General features: G+C 40.3%; 1 protein-coding gene across 3 annotated transcripts in view; it reads right to left on the reverse strand.

Annotated features, from left to right (window-relative positions):
• Positions 1-17801, reverse strand: part of septin12 (septin 12) — a 55902-nt gene that overhangs the window by 19172 nt on the left and 18929 nt on the right. The window contains exon 1 of one of the 3 annotated variants that reach the window (XM_007568318.2): positions 8437-8510. The exons of 1 other annotated variant lie outside the window; for it this stretch is intronic. In XM_007568318.2, the coding sequence (XP_007568380.1) occupies positions 8437-8473 (37 nt within the window). In that variant the 5' untranslated portion in view covers positions 8474-8510. Of the gene's footprint in view, positions 1-3432; positions 3645-8436; positions 8511-17801 lie in introns of those variants that run through there. One more of the 3 variants, XM_007568319.2, reaches the window with a different exon arrangement.

The raw sequence follows: 17801 nt of genomic DNA on the forward strand, positions 1-17801 counted from the left end.
TGCAATTTTAAAATGTTTTATAAGTTTTAGGTACAAAAATAATTCCTGTAAATTGACTTTAAAATGAGGAATATAAGACACCTGCACAAACACACACAAATTATTTCTTTGAGGCAGTTTCAGGAATTTGGTGTCAGTGTTCTGAGTCAGGGTGTTTTTAAATAGTTCTCTCTCTCATCTCCAGAGGAGTTTGTGTTCTAATGACAGCTCTCCAGAAAATCCAAAACGGTTTTAAAGTTCTGAAAGAGGCCAGATTTATGGTTCCAGTAGCCAAATTTACGTTTAATTGGACAATGACACACACACACAGGTAAAGAGCAGCTATAATTAGCCTCCCCGGGCTTAGAGCGTGTTCACACACACAGCAGCATGCTGCCTTGCAGGACTTAGCTGAATGAAGCCTATCGGCTCCGATCTGCATGTGACTGCATGTATCTGTCTGTGCTGTAAGAGGATTGGACAGTGCTGACACCCCCCACCCCCACACTTCCTACCTTTAAGCTCTCGCTGTATGTTCCTGCAAATACACCAACAAAGTCATGTAGCATGACTGACACCTGTGTGTACTGTGACTCAACAAGATGCGAAAAGCAGCTGTTGCCTTGGCCCACATGCACAAACGATGCACGGTGGAGCACAGAGGCCGCTGACCGGTGTCAGTCCGCATGATTTAATCAGCTATAAATATCCGAGCGCACACAGAACAGAACTAATCCTGCTGAGTCCAAACAGACCGACACTCTCAGACAATGCTGCGGCTTCACACAGGAACAATTTGACAAAAAAAGGATTCATTCTGATCCTCAAACATCTCGCTGCTAATTGACAACTGGGACAGAGGTCGCTGGTTCAATAGGAATGATGACTTCACAGCGAGTTATGGGCATTAGAAAAATACAGCAAATATGTTCTCATACAGGGTGCAAAAACACAAAATTTTTGGTCTAATTTAAAGTGAAATATCTAATTCAATTTGAAATTAGAAAAAATTAATGCAGAACCTTATAACACATTTTTCCCGTATTATAAGTGAAATAATCTGCCAGTGATGATGTTTTTAAACTTCAAGGTTTTAGTGGCTCATCTTCCAACATCAATATAAAAGAAAGAGGCTTTGCTGCTGGTGTGTGTATTGTTAAAGCTTCTTATAGCTCATCTTCTTAATTTAAATTATTTTATAACGGTCAAATAAAGGGCACTAGCACCATAAAATAACTCTAATTTCTATGGATGCACGATATGATCGGCATGGTATCGGTATCGGCCAATATTAGCTATAAAATGTAATATCAGACTGATAACTCATCGACATAAAAGGCGTCAGATATATATGATAAACCAGTGACAATGATGCCTGCAGCACAGCACAATGTCCTGTTTGAGTGTTGTCATTGTCTTAGAGAGCAAATGTCATGAATAAATGTGACACTAAAAATAATACATTTAAAGTGTTTCATCATTTTCAGCCTGCTTTTTAGGATTTGCATTTGGTAGCTGGCTAAATTGACAAAGATAATACAGTATTTTAATTTCACATTAGAGAAAGTCATATAGTTTCAGTAAGTATATTAAAAAAATATATTGGTTTTGGTATTGGTTATCAGCCAAATGAATTTTAGAAGATCGGATATCGACCAAAAATCCAATATCATGCATCCCTACTAATTTCCTTTGACTTTACACAGCTGACTTTACGTGGTGTCATCACTAGTCTTCGGTGAAAATCCAATCTACTTTTCACCTTCACTGACTGACTGTTGAAGTGTCGATTCATTTCTAAGTCCTGCGGTACAGCTGGACGTTAGCAGGTGAAGATGCACTGCAGGACTTATGTTAGCTGTTGAGCGCTTGGATTCTATGTGCAATGCAAATTCCCACTTGTGTTACTGACTGAGCAGACATCTCTCCTTGGCCTCGGCTGACCACATGCATACACACAGCTAGTCAGGCTGTGTGCATATATACACAAACACAAACTGTCTGTGTGATCTCAGTTGTTTAAATACGCAGCAACCTCCAAAAAATGTTGAAGCAAGCTCAGACAGAGCACACTTCCTTTCATCTTCAATACATTTCTATCACTCTGATGTCTCCAGGTGAATCAGTTTGACTGATTCAAGCCTCATAAGTCACATGGGTTTTCCCATTTTGAAGCAAGCTGACACACAGAGCACTGAGTCAGAAGCCAGTCTGGTGTCAGGGGGAACATCACTATCTGCCTCTGAAGAACAGAGATGAATGGCAATCAGCTGCTTCTCACACATACAAAAGACTGAATACAATGACAACTATGACAGTCTACTCCAGGGGTCCTGGAGGGCCGGCATCCTATATGTTTTAGTTCTCTCCCTGGTTTAACGCACCTGGATCAAATGATGGCTCAATAGAGGCCTAAGGAGAACATTGACATGCTGAGGAGGTTGTTACTACCACCAAGGAGAGAACTAAAACATCCAGGATGCCGGCCCTCCAGGACCGACTTTGGACACCTTTCCTGGTCTACTCAGAAGCTGGAAAAATAAGATCATTAATTCAATTACAAACTCCTCTTTATAGATCACTCTGACTTTTGACATCAAACAAGGTGAAGCATTTTCAGATCATGAGGATGAAGTTGCAGAACCAAAGCATGGTGGCTTGCAAACTGCAGCATATCAACTCAACACCAGGAGCTGAGCTCTGTGTTGACATCTTCATACACGCAGGTTGTGGGAGTATCATTTATTTCTCTGCCACTTAGTGCCATTTTATAGAACGCATAAACAGGATGCTCTGAAAGGGGCTGCGATTGACTACAAACAAATGTGTTCATGTAACTCCACAGAGTAAAATATAAACACAGGAGAGATCACTCAGAGTTATTTTGGTTTGAGCATAGTAAGAGTTAAGGAGCCCAATCAGAGATCATGGTGTGATAAACTCTTTAGAATACAGGATCAAATTAAATTATTATAATGGGCACTTTGTAAGTATTTTCCTAAAGAAAGCAAGTTTCTCTGTTGGTGGCCTGAAAGTTGGAAAAGTAAAATATTTGCTGTTAAAATTATTTTTACTATTCCCCAAAACTTTCTATATCGTAAAAAACATATTTGATTGTACCTTAAAAACAAAAATAGTTTCCTCAAAGGATTCTATGATTATTTTAAATATGCTTTAAAAAGAAGTAAAGCTTCAATAAAAATAGAGCACATGAGTTTTGCTAATAAGCATAGACTTTAAGAAAACAGCTCTGGCTCTGAGGACCTGTTGCAGACAAACGGAGCGCAGGCCTTCCTTTCCCCCAGCCCCCATCCTGAGAGCCAGAGTGGACCAGTCCCATCTGCTTTCATTGTTAGGCCACAACACTAAGCATGGAATATCAGAGACTCCCCTTCGAAATCCACGAGGGCAGAAACAAAACCAAAACAGCCAAAGGAGAACAACAATTCCTACCTTTATTACGATCCACAAACGCCAGCACAGGGAATCCCCAGTTGGCAACGGAAGGCCTCTAAACGCAACCTCCCAAACCCGTTCTGGCAACGTTTGTTTTTGGTAACAGTGAGGAACTCTTTTTTTCCCTCCCTGCTGCCTCCCTTTGGTTCTCCCTGCTGTCAGGAGCAGAGTGAAGAAAGGTTGAGAGACAGAGAGGGAGAGACGGAGGGAGGGGGTGCAGTTGGACTGCAGCCCCAGGATCTATTCACATGTAAATGCCCCAAGGAGCTTGTACTAATCCCTGAGAGGAGCAGGACTACGCCCTCCTCCCCCGTCAGGATCATTTACCCAGCAGTGACTGAGCTGTCAGCCGGAGAGCCATGGATGCTGCAATCACCACTGATAACAGCTCCAAGTCTCTGACGTCACCCAGTTAGATCACGTCAACAGCTGCTGGGTTTTTCATGTGGTCAGTAAAACTGTAAAGCAATTTGACGTGCAACTTAGAAAATCTGCGTTACAGGCCATTATTTAGTCTGGAGAAGGAAGTGATGTTCTCTAAGTAGCAGTACAGAGAAACCCATCCAGGATATTGCAATGGTTTTTTTGGGGGGGTTTTTTGTGACTGTTGCGTCCTACAATGACAGATTTTGCATAACCTATTTCAATAAGTTGTGATCAAGGTTGCTATTATTTTAAGCTTTACTTATTTATTTATTTTACCATAACATGGTCTTACAAAAAAATTTATTGATTTTGTGCTTAAAATGCTGCCAAACTGGTGGTGTGACCTTTTCTGTTTCACCTACAGATTTCACTCCATGCTGCTGTTTTGTTATTCAGAAGCAGCTATGAGGCACCGAGAAGAAACCTGAAGCCTCTCCTCCACAATTTACAGAACAGGTTGTTGCTAGGGTAACCACGGAACAGCTGAGTTCGTTGATGCCAGTCACCTTGCTCACCTGGCCGTGAGAGGTTGAGCAGCTGAAGTCTTTGCTCTGCATACATCTCCCAGAATGCTGAGCAGTTCTGGATCAGAGCTCACTGAATATTCTATATATTAAATATTGAATATTCGATCAGATGTATTATCTATTGATATTGATCAAGTGCCTATTGTGATTTGTTGTCCAGCCCCAAGTTAGATGTTTTTTTTGCATGTAGGAAGAATAAAGTCATGATTCCAGGTTTGAGCTGTCGCTCTGAAAGATCTCCTCTTGTAGCCGTAGGTAACTGCAGGTCTAAACACAGCATAAGAAGAACCCACCGATACTCCCCTTAGCTCCACTTCCTGCAGCGAGTTTAGTTTCAACAGTATCTGCATGCAGTCCACATCCACTGTGTCAGACAAGTAGCACAGTGAACTCTGAACTAGACTCTGCATGGCTAAAAGTATGGTCAGACCAGGTGGTAAGAGTGGAGAAAATAGTGTTTGGTTTTGACAAGTTGACAAACACAGTGGTTATGTGGTTTCTAGTGTCAGGCTGGGGTCTCTTTAATCTTACAGCACACAGGGTCTCACAAATGTTTCCATACCCAATGAATTATTCCAAGGTTTTTAAAGAACACTGCTATATTTCATTCATATTCCATACATCTGCCACATATGGCATCTTATGGCAGGGCCATTGAGGGAAGGATACTTATCTCCAGCGGTCAATGGGTGAGAGGCGGGGTCCACCCTGAACAGGTCGCCACTCACAGGGAAACACAGAGACACACAGGATGGACACACTCATAGCTAAGGGCTAATTTAGAGAGACTGAATAAGCCAACAGTCAGATTTTTTTCAGATCCTGAGAGGAAGCCAGAGTACCTGGAAAGAACCTTGGACAGAACATCTAAGAAATACCCCAAGTTGGGATTTGAACTCAAGACATTCATGCTGCAAGGCAGCAGTGAAAGGGGTAGCACAAGACTGCAAAGTTAAATGGAAATTAACTCGGTTTTCACAATTTTCTGACATAAAGAAATCCGAAAAGAGTCTAATGCATTTGAATTCAGGAAAGAGAAGAACATTCATCAGAGAAGCAGCCCAGAGGCCCAGTTGGGAGATTCTGCTCAAAGGAAAACTGTTGTGCCTCGTCTCCACTGAGCAGTATGGTGCGGTTCAGTACAGTATGGGTCAGTGCAGGTCAGTATGCCATATATGGCATATTCAGGAGAGATTTTCCACAGTTCTCAGTGTCTCCAGCTGGACTCCCACTGGACAGGCGTAGTTAAACCCAAACACCTAGCGTAACATCATGCTAGAGCAGCGACAAACAATCGTTATTCGCTACCATGTCATAACCGCTACCTTCACTGCTTTGTCGTAAGCAATGAAATTTTTCTGTACCTAGTCAGAGGATGCCAATACCTCTGCTCTAACTGTATCGTATCATTTACTTATCAACTTCCAACTGAAGGGGGCGCAGTAACGGCTGTATGACATGGTTTCAAAATGGAAACAGACAAAATATCAAACCGATCTGACGCTCAGTGGAAACGAAGCATTAGTGGTTCAGTCCTATTCCTGCTGTTTGCCATGTAGAGGACACAGCAAACATTTGGTACACGGTGGTCTGTTCTTTATGTCCAACATGCACAGAGTAAGACTTAACACTACACACTGACATCATGCTCTAAAATACTCTCTTCATGAGCAGAAGAATGTGGTCAGTGTGTTGATGGGAAGGTGGATGGAGTTCATTCTGGAAGAATATCTGTTAGAAGGTGAACAAGTATTTCCAGAAACTTACATTTAGAGTCTTAAAAGGTCTCAGCAGGATAAGTCTGATGTACAGTAAACTTATCACAGTTTGGTGAAACACATGATGACTGTAGACCTGTGTTTTTCTACTGAATGAATCTATTAATGTCTTTCAAATCCACTGAAACGTCCAAGCGACTCATATTTCCACCTATGACCATGAACCAGGACATAAAAAAAACAATCTGGTCTTTATCTGGTTCTAAAATTATTTACAACTATCCTCTAGAGCACCGTAATAAATGACATAACCTCACACTGACAATATTTATAAAACAAAGATGAAGCCCAGACAGAGAGAGGCTGTGTGTAAAAAGTTCCCCTTTACTTATTCCCTCAGCTTTCAGACAGGAAGCATCATCCAGGTGCTTCAAATCAAGTTCACTTCATTAACTGTTACTCTGTCGGCTGCTCTGTAGCGCCATGACAACGCCGCACCATAAAAAAATCAGCAGCGATCACAGAGAAAGAAGCAACTGTTGCTGCTATTGATCTGGTCATCATTCCACACAGCAGCCTGGACATCCCAACAGGCTCAGCCCAACGTCAGAGTGCGAAGCTCAGAGAGACGACCAGAAACCAGGAAGCTGCGAGTTGCATCTGACTAAAACTCAAGACTTCTGCAACGTCATCCTTTAAATGCAACAAATCTAAAGTAGAGATGTTTGACCAAAACACATAGAAGACCCCACAGAGTACACCATGTGGGATGACTCTGTGTCCCAAAGTACTCTAGAGTCCAACATGAGACCATCTGCTAACGATCAGGACGGGGTGAAGTCCTTTGCTTCATAAATATTGTCCAGATTGATATTTGCAGTGTAAGGTGATGATAGGCACCCATTTCCGCTGGGTAAACCATGACAACATGAAGATGATTTGGATTCAAATATCATTTTTACAAGAAGATATTTTTCATAGGAACATGGAGTCCACACTACTCCGCTAGACTTTACTTCCACTGATTTAGTTTAGTTTAGTTTGCCCTAAACTGGAACTGGTCCTTTAAACCGATCTTTAGTAAACTATAAAGTCTTTTTTTAATGCAGCCTCGAGTATACAAAACCACACACTGCAGATTACAGGATATTTATCAGACAAAAACAACCTCAAAAGTCTCCAGAAGTGCATCTTAAACCCACAATTTCTAAAAAAAAAAAAAAATACATGAAGTCATAGAAGTTCTTGAGCGAGCTGCTTCTGAGAGACCGATTTTTAAAAACGATTTTAAACATTCTTTTAACGTGCAGTACAGAATGCTTTTTCAGACTGACTCAGTTTGTATCCGTTTAATAAACCAACTCATATCTGTACATTAAACTCTGTTTAGAAGTTTTGTCTAATCTAACAAGAGGCATTAATGAGTTTTTATCCCTTCATATTCTGAAAGATTATGATATTGTTTGGGTATTTTTAACAGCTGATGGGATTCAGATTATTCTAATCTGATCCTTGACTGAAGGGATTATAAAGCTTTCCAGCTCAACACAAACAGAACCTGGATTATGATCGGTGCTGTAATAAGAAAGCAGGTGGTGTGTGTAAATGTCAGGGTGTTTTGACCAAATGCAAGTTATTCTGGTATCTCAGAGGGCAAAGGAAGAAATCCACTTCTCTTTGCTGCTTTATGTCTTCTTTAGAATGAATAAATATGCTTTCTTATTTCTTTAATTCTATGCCTGGAAGTGTTTCATTGTTTTAGATGTACGAAAGTTGAACTTATATCTAAACATAAAAAAGAAATAATTATACTATGTAAACAGATTAGAATCTATTTGAAGTTATGGGTTAAAATATCTTATGACTGCTTCTGGCTACAAATGGCTAGCTCTGAAAAATAAATCCATATTTTTATGTTTAAATTAACAACTGAAACAATCCAGGATTCAGAGCAAAGTGAAAAGTGTCAAATATGCTCTTTTCTATTAGCAGTTTTTGACCATTTTCTGTTCAGTTTCTGTACAGTTTTGCTTTTCTTTGTGAGAAATGAAATGTGCAGAAAACCTAATTGGAATAGTTAGACGGTCAAAAATAATTGCATACTTATTTTTGCAGAGAATGAGAGGCGTTAAAAGTTATGCAATGTTCAGTCAGTTTGCTGTGCTTCCTGAGTGAAGAAGGCAACTGTCTCAAATGCAGTCTAGTTTTCATAATGAGCCTGTTAGAGTCCAGAAAGTCCAGCAGTGCCTGGACAGCAGCAGCTCAGGTAAGACAGAAAAACATGGAGCCATTAAAAACAGTAAAACGGGAAGGAGAGAGCAGTTCATTACCTGGTGTGGAGGCACAGCTGTCTGCAGTGACACACATACAACTGGGCAGGATGTCATGTCACTGTGTGTGTGTGTGTGTGGAGAGGCGTGGCTGCGTGTGTCGGAGTGTGTGTCAGAAGATGACACATTTCCTGCTAACAGGAGAAAATGGTTTCCTGATTAAACTGTCTTAACTTTCCCCCTAACACGCTGTGACATGGCCGTCCAGAGACGCTGGCCTGGCTCCAGCTCCTGCAGACGTCTCAGGCTGCTTGGAGCGTTTCACAACATCCAACATGTTTCATTTGGATTTCATGTGACAGACAAAATCATAGCAGTAAAAACTGTGGACTTCCTGGGGTCATTTTGAGGCCCTTGGCAGCAGCTTTGTGGCTCCCACATGGCTCTCTGCGGTCTTAACCACCGGAGTTCCACACTGTTGGGCACAGAATGAAAACGCAGCATCATATGAGTCGGTAACAGAAATGAGCCACTGGCAAAGACCAACCTCTTCCTACCTAGTTTGCACTTAGCCATGATGGACATAAGAAAGCTAACTAGCTAGCTAGCAAGGCTATGTTAGTCGCTCATTAGCGGTAGCCTCAACTGCCTCGAGACAGAAAACTATATATATGAGAATACAAGATTAAATAGTCGTGCCCACAAAAAAATGTAAAAGGGCAAAATTGTATGCATGTATTCTCCAGCCATTTTATAGTACAATCACGTAACTATGTCACCTTAAGTTGTTATAAAAATGCTTTATGTATATAATATAAAATATGTCTCAAAATAAATTTAACGCCTTGAAATTGGGTCTCTGTCTCTTTAAAAACTCCTCCTGTTTCTGAAACTCCACCTTCAGGAAGTCATCACAACATGGCTCCTCTATCAAACCTGAGAAGTAGCTCCTACAATGATTCCAGTTCCATCAGCTGTTTGCTAATTGCTGCCAGCTAGTCTGAAGGAGCTGAGTGGAGGAGTGCTGCTCTGTGAGGCACTTGGAAACTTGGAAGCTACAGCTGTGAGGAGGAGCTGCGTTCCTGAAGGCGGGGCTAGGTCCACTCAGGAGTTTTGCATCCTGAATGGTTGCCATGGTGATTAAAGGATTTTAAAGAAACCTTCCAAGTATATTTTTGATGAGGGAATAACATATTATGATGTAAAGCTCACAAAAGTAAATTTTACACAGTACTGCCCTTTTAAAACCTGTGAGTATTTGTGATGCATTTAAGGCTGATGTACTTTTTTATTATTTAAGACATTTTAAGGCGTTAATTTTAAAAGACTTTTTAAGGCTGTGGATCTTTGCAGCTCCTCCAGAGTCACCATGGTCCTTTTGGCTGCTCCTCTCCCCGTTCAGCTGGGCCTCCATGTGTTGGTGGGTCTGCAGCTGGTTCATCCTCTCTCCATGTTCAGATATAGTTGTAGAACTAACCCTTGTTTAAACTTCTCCATAGCAACAGTCTCCTTGGTCTCCATGATGCTGCTTGTTCACTAATGTTCTCTAAAGGTCCTCTGAGGCCAAGTATCATCAAAGAGATGCTCTACATTGTGTTAGTCTGTTACATGAAATAAAACAAATGAAAGTTTTTAGGGAATAAATACTTTTGCAACATGCAGGTGTACTCTAAATTCATATCTAAAGCTCTTGAAGTTCAGCTTCTAAAATGTTGGTCTGAGTTTACATTGCGGCCTCAACAGCTGGCAGTAGATCCTGAGTGGGAGTGGGCTCTGCCTGGGTGGGTTTCTCACTATTAGACACAAGCAGCTCCATATAAATACTCTGGTCCATATAGCAGCTGTTCTTAATAATTCATTCTGTCTAAACCTAATATAAACGGCCCCTCCTGCCACTGGGATAGCCCCCCAGTGTGAGACAGATATAGGCTGGAGGAAGCAGCTACTCCGTATGGCAGGATTCTTCTGATCATTTTCCATGAAAGCCATCAGTCAGGTTCAGATTCAAATACAGAAAGTTTCCTTTCACATCTTAAAGTTTCTGACCTGGCGGTCCAGTCAGCATTTATCAGACCTCAAATAGCTCCCCCTAGAGTCGCAACCTGCTCCACACAACTCTGAGACAGCAAGCTGCAGGAAAATGTGACATTGCACAGACTAATATTGCAATTAGCTATATTGTGCAGTTCTATTCAGTCAATAGATCCATATAGATGTCTATATCTGTGCATTATAATGTGTTGGTAAATCTGCTTTGTTCTGTGGTGAGTCAGTTTGTAATCATTTTGCTTTTATACAACAAATTATGCACGAGTTTGTTCTTTAGCATAAAAATTGACCATACAGATGAATACCACAGAACAAAGCAGGCCAGCAGTGCATTCTGCTCCATAGCGCAAGCTAATTGTTTCATTCTCTGTACTGTACGGATGTTTTATTTTCTCTTGTTCTTCTGGCTACTTGTTTGCTTTTCTAAAACATGTTTGAAATAAATTATTTGCATCCATTTTCTAACACCCTTGTCCTTAGTGGGGTCAGGAGGGTTGCTAGTGCCCATCTCCAGCTAACGTTCTGGGCAAGAAGCAGGGTCACCCTGGACAGGTCGCCAGTCTGTCGCAGGGCAACATTTAGAGAGAAATTTAAAGAGACCAGTTAACCTGACAGTCATGTTTTTGAACTGTGGGAGGAAGCCGGAGTACCCGGAGAGAACCCACCATGCACAGGGAGAACATGCAAACTCCATGCAGCAAGACCCCGGGCCGGGAATCAAACCCAGGACCTTCTTGCTGCTAGACAACAGAGCTACCAACTGAGCCACTGTGCAGTCCAAAATTATTATAAATTATTTCAAAATACAAATATAAGAAAACAACTGTGTTCAAAACCAAACCTTAAAAAAATCTCACTGCCCTTGTCAAGCTTTCCTTTACAGGTTCAACCAAACTATCTTAGCAATGAACAGCTAACAAGATAAACCTATTCTAGTTATTATCCTGTTTTTACAGCCAAGTAATTTGCTTCTTGGAGATTTTTTTTGTAGTTGCTAGAATATCACTTAATTTACTGTTTATCACTGAAACCTTTACTTCACATCAACAGGAAGTGTCAGCTATCACTTTCAGCTGTAGGGGCTGACTCATTTTTAATTGACTCCTGTGTGTGAGGAAATGAGAGCTTTACATTCCTCTGTGTGTGTGTGTGTGTGTGTGTGTGTGCGCACGCGCGTGTGTGCGTGTGTGTGTGGCCAAAGTTATATTTGCTACACTGTAAGGACTATTTATCCAACAAATACTGTGCTGTGAGGGCCGACTGCTCTTTACGGGGCTCAAAGCCCAGGCCGTAAGAAGATGCGCTGCAGGTAGAGAAGGGGCCTCATCAGATTTTAGTCTCTGACTTTAGTTTATATCCAGACAGGAGAACTTTTCAATCCTTCTTCAGCTGTTCAATGTTTTCTGTGCCTTTACAAGATGTTCTAATGATGTCACAATTTCTTATCTTTTACAGAATAGTGCTTAAGATATATTTGAGTTAACTGCCTGGGTAATCAGTGACTGTATTCCGGCCAAAGAGTAAGACTTGAACCTAGCTTATTTGAAATTCTGCAGGAATGAAGAACCAGCACTACCTCCACCATCCTCACAGAGAAGACGGCTCCAAACAGGCTGCCCTGGAACTACAGCTGCTTTGCTCCTCTAACCGCCGCTATTGGCATTTTCAACAAGGTTACTCCCTGGACGTCAGCCATGCAGCTAACACAACTGGTTTTCGCCAGTGGACAGACAGCAAAGGCTCTCCCTGTACCCCATCATGAATTAGTGTTCATGTTTTTTGGCTGTATTTACCCAGAATGCACTGCGCTATGGCCTGATTCCTGCTTCAGAAGCAGTCTCTGGTCCGCTTAGTGTTCACATATCCATTGGAACCGGCCCAGAGTTCACTTCAACCAAAACTAGACCTTGGTTTGTCGGCAGACCAGTTTGCTTTCACACCTCCCCAAACAAAGCGAACTTTCTAGTCCAACAAACTAGAAATTGGATTACAGTGGATTGAACAGAGCTGGTGAGAATGCACCATAAGTAGACTAAGGCTCTTGCTCAGGGCTGACTGTTCCATCTCTTCTCAACATTTCTCGTCTTGGGTATCTTAGATAATATAAGGTGATTAACGCCTATATACAGGTAAAATATTCAGTAACTTTATTTGTCAGGGTGTGCATAAGACTGACATGACACTGTCATAAACATGACATAACACCTGTCATGAAGATGAAGGAGTCTTCATGAATCTTTGTGACTGTTGTCATGAAGTGTCATTCGATAAGGAATGACACTTTTAATGCTTTAAAGTTGCATTAAAAGGCCATTAAAATTGTCAACTTTGCATTAAAAACATTCATGAAACCTATTTCATGTTTATGACAGTGTCATCTCAAGCTTATGCACACCTCATCAAATACAGTGTTATCAAATATTCTTTATCAAAAGCAGGATTACTTCCTGTACTAAATGTGTGGTAGGTTTATTGAAATGCACCGGCAGCTTGGTGTGCAACTGTAAAACTAAAGAGAGTTAAAGATCCAGACTTGTGAATGTACCAGTAATACTCAGAGGAGCTGATACTTCTGATGATTCTGTTTTTGATTTCTTTTTTATCCATTGTATGAATTTGTTGACTTAGACATGGAATGTACATGGAATGAACAACATTTCAATTGTTCTCACTAATTGAAACGTTGCCTGTAATGCTCCACACAAACGTTTCCTTTTGGGCTGACTGATCTACAGATACAGAAGATAACTGCATGATTTATGAGGACAGCAGAGTTGTGAAGATGTAGAGCCTGTGATGTGATCTATCCGCCTGATTTACAATCAGTAATCTAAAATCATAAAATCATGGAACATCATTTAGTAAATCGTTGCGTTTTTATTGCTGTAACTCAACTTTAACAAAATAGCTTCAGTCAGCTTCCTTTCTTTTTCTTCTCTGTCTGCAGGACAAGCATGAAACTCTTAAATACATGATTTATTAACCTAAATTTCCTTGTAACTTTAGGCTTTATTTGAGTGAGGTAACTTTAACAGAAGATCCTTTGAACAGGCGCCATCTTGTCTCTTCAAATCATCTTTACTGTTATCATTGTCCATCCTGTGTGTTACGGGGGTTCACATAACAAGCTGTAACATACAGGGGGAGCTAATCTCATCTGCTGCAGGAAACACATTTAGAAGCCTTGAACCAACCAACTGGACAGGAAACCGGTTTCTAATCTGAGCTAAAGGAAGGAAAAAGTAGTGGCCTGAAAACGAGGCAGAAAGGAGGTTTCCTTATGAGAAGCTAAAGTTGGGTGTTTCCGTTAGTTGTGCTTAAATAACAAACTCTCTTTCACTTTAGGATGAACAGACAGAATCTATCATAGTTTAATATGTTTATATAGATTGCATGTAATAATTTTGCAGGCTGATACATTTTATCCAGAGTCTATGCGTTTTAATGTCAGAATAATTCATCATTCGACTGTTTTCCACAACCTGCAGAATCATTTATGGATTCGGACAAGTTAGGACAGAACATTAAAGAATGCCCAAAGAATCTGTTGCAGTTTAAGATGAAACTATAACTGATGAGTCAACAGTTAACATCATTTATTAAACCTTCAGACTCCATGAAAGCATAAAGGAGATGCTGGAGTGTAATCAGGTGAAATGTTGTGATTGTTGTGAAGCGTTTTTCCTTAGGAACCTCTCAGTCTGCCTGCTTTTTAAGAAATGACCGACGGCTGTAGGAAGACTTAGTGAGTTAAATGCTTCCACAACATTACAGAAACTAAGAGCGCACTCCCGATGGGATTACTAGTTAAATGATTACTTTCATGACTGGTTTATTTCATTAAAACACACTGACAAAAATATAATTACAACAAAAATAGCCTCTACTTCTCCTCCTGTTTTCCTGAGTGAGCGCAGGAAGGAAGGAAGGAGAAGATTAGGCTCCAAGAACTTTTTATAAGCCTTTAATGGCAACAAAATGATCTGAGCAAAGCACCACATAGAGAAACATAGTAAGTCCAGTGTAAACACCCATTAGTTCAAAGCAACCTGTAATTCACAAAACATGAACACACCAGCATGTTAAATGCTCTAAATGGAAACTTGTGCTAGATCAGATAGAGAATATTCTCATATATATTGAGTTGTTGATGAGTGAGTCATCAACAACTCACTCTGATTTTGGCATTTGTGGAGTCCTTATGAAGCGTGTACTTCAAACTACCAACGGACAGACGGATGGATGGCTGATCCAACTCTTTTCCATTTCAAACCCAAACAACTCTAAGATTATTCTGCGGGTAGATATAGCAGCAGAACAGAACAGGCCCAGGGCAGTTGGTGGGCCTATCACCAACTGCCCTAATCTCCAGAATCATCACACACAGAGTGATATATTCCAAGAGTCTCTCACTCCAGGTCAGTAGGACTGGACAGACGTCCTGAAGACAGTCAGACACACAAGGTCATTGCTGAAGAAGCTGGCTGTTTTCTGTATCCAAGCAAATTCACAGAAAATTGAGTGGAAAGAAGAAGTGTGATAGGCCTTGAGAGGAATGCCAAGCAAATCCATTCCAGAAGAGTTGTCACACAGACGAATACTAGACATGACCTATAAATGTGGCTTTCTCTGTGTCAAGATATTCCTGAACCACAAACATGTTTTTTGACTGTTTTTTATTTATTTATTTTTTTTTATTATAAATCAACCATATTGTTGCCTGAAAAACTATTTAAAAGTTGGGAAATCTTTTTTAGTGATTCTGCAACTGATGAAAAGTCTTTATTCAGTTAGTTTGATGGCACAATGCAAGAACTTCTTCCTGCTTTACAGCAAAATAAGTTTCAAATGAAGACGTAAAGTCTATAGGGCTCACCTTCAAACGTGACTTCACTTGATGAGAAAGAGCGTTTTTTTTGTTGTTTGTTTTTTTTTTTTTACTTCAGCAACTTCCAAAACTTAATAATGTTTTCACATTTCCTTAGTGCACCATGAATTGTGAATGGCCTCCTTGTAGAGGCAATCACTCCCCTGTCAGTCTTCTGCTGATGTCACTGTGAAACAAGGAGGCAACAGACGCCACACTCACTCTGAAGCTGCAGAACATGTACCTTCTGAGCCACAGCTGCCCACAGGATGGTGGACAATTAACCCAGAATGCAGATTGAATTAAATAAATTTGATTACCGCTATCGAATTACATTTTCCAATTCTCAGTTTCAAAGACTTGATTAAGACCCAATGCATGCCTCAGCACGTGAAATGGTATATGAAGGCTTGTTACTTGTAGAATGTTTTTCCTTTTGGAAAATAAATTCAGCAGCTAACATGTAGCGCCACTGTGGATTTCTTCTGCTCTCCTGTGATCTGTGTACATATGTAAATCTGTCACTAGCAAATTTTGCTGGACAAGAAATTGTTCCGGATGTTATGGCGGTAAACAATAATATTGTTGTGTTGAGAGTAATATAATACAATGTAATTCTGAAAGATCAATAAACTTTCAATTCTAAAGAACAACAAACAAAATGAATTATGAAGTCTCTGTAAACAAAACTGTGCTTCAAAACAAGGTTTAGCTGAGACCAAAACACCAGATTGAAGACTTTGGTCATCTAGTTTTTGGTAGAAAGAGAGAAAAGAGAAAAACAATAAATCATGCAAATGGAAATTATGGAGCTCATTTTAATTTATCATTTGACTGACTGACTGACTGACTGACTGACTGACTACTGCAATAGGCCTACAAAAATGTTCTCAGGGTGTTGTAGTCTGGGTTCATCATCAGAACTCTTGCTAGTTTTATTTTTTGGGTTTCACCATAAAGTTCTGATTGGGCTCAAATCCATAAGCCTTTTGTGTAACTTTAATTAGAGGCTCAAGCCCCAAGTGAATCCAACATATTATTTTAGTTAAGATTTTTGTTGAACATCTTCCAGGCAATTTGTCAGAAGCAAATTACCTGGGATGTGTGACTGATAGGAGCCCATCTCTCCAGCAAAGCAGGGTGGAGTCGCATGGCCATGCAGTGCACTACTCTTGTTACAGTCTCATTGGCTTTTCTCTTTTTTTCCTCAACTATCTACTCCTCTGTTTACACTACAATGAGTAGATTAACGGTTTACATTGTGCATTCTAGTTTGACTTTCTCTGCTGTCAAACCGAAGCCAGGGGTTTCGGTTTGGGCCATAAATCTAAACTTTGTTTCCTATAGTAATGACTTCATGTCTGATTTTGTTTGTATGCTCTAGTTGGTTTTTTACTGCTAGACCTCACACCTGAGTCCTGCTGTTAAAACCACCAGTGTCTGCATTAGGATCCGTTCTTCCCGTTTTGGCTGCTGGCCTAGTATGTTTGCTTTGGCTGCTGTTCTAATGCTTCAGGGCTTCATCTGTGAATCTACCTCAACTTCCTGGATTTCCTGCCCTGCTCCATCGTCTGTGATTAAAGTTTAGATTGATTTCCATCAACCTGCTTCCTGCCTGCTTTCTGCATCCTTCACATCTTGGAACATGACAGAATCTATCAGCTGAGTGCAGCAGAACAACAAGTTTCATCTGGCTTTCCTCTCTAAAGAGAAGGTCTACCTCCACGATGGGATTGCCGGAGCGGTGGAAATCCCCACAGCTGTGTGTCTTCAAACTGATAGCTTGGTTTGTTAAAACTGAGTGTATTCAATCTGTACTTGAGAAGACTCCTGAGTAAACATCCTGAGGTCTCATTAGACCGGATTAAAGAGACACTCGAAGGAGGCCCTCTGTTTCATCCTTCTAAAGGATGTGCTTTGGATTCACAGACTATTTGTGACAAAAACATTCATCTACCAAGTTCAATTGAGCTGTAATTACAACCCCTAAGACAAATCCTTCATGCACAAAATCAGGTATTATTTTATGAGGTGCTAACCTGTTTATAAAAACTCCTTTAGGATTCAGAGTGCTGTTTCATTTGACCAGAAAATACTAATTATACGCAATAAAACATTAGAGTTCTAGGATTTATGTTGACACACAATGCTTTAAAAAGTATGAACCCACCTACCTATCACCTTAAACCATACCCTCAACCACAACCAATGCTTTAATCTAAGCTGTATTCAAGTCAAGTTACCCAGTGACCTTCTTCGAATCTTAAAGCTGATAATATTTATGCTACACTTGTGCTATTTTGTGGAGCAAACATTTCCATTTGGTGCTGCTGCCTTTGTAAAGTCGGCAACGAAACTTTCAAGAAGTCAGCAAAGATCCAACTCCCACACATGAAACAAATTTAACAAAATTGGCACTAATATTTAATAACATTCCTGCTGATTTGTTTTGTTATCTTTTAAAAAAAAAACACACACATATATATATATATATATATATATATATATA

The sequence above is a fragment of the Poecilia formosa genome, unplaced genomic scaffold (genome assembly GCF_000485575.1).
Source record: "Poecilia formosa unplaced genomic scaffold, Poecilia_formosa-5.1.2 Scaffold220, whole genome shotgun sequence".
Classification (NCBI taxonomy): Eukaryota; Metazoa; Chordata; class Actinopteri; order Cyprinodontiformes; family Poeciliidae; genus Poecilia; species Poecilia formosa.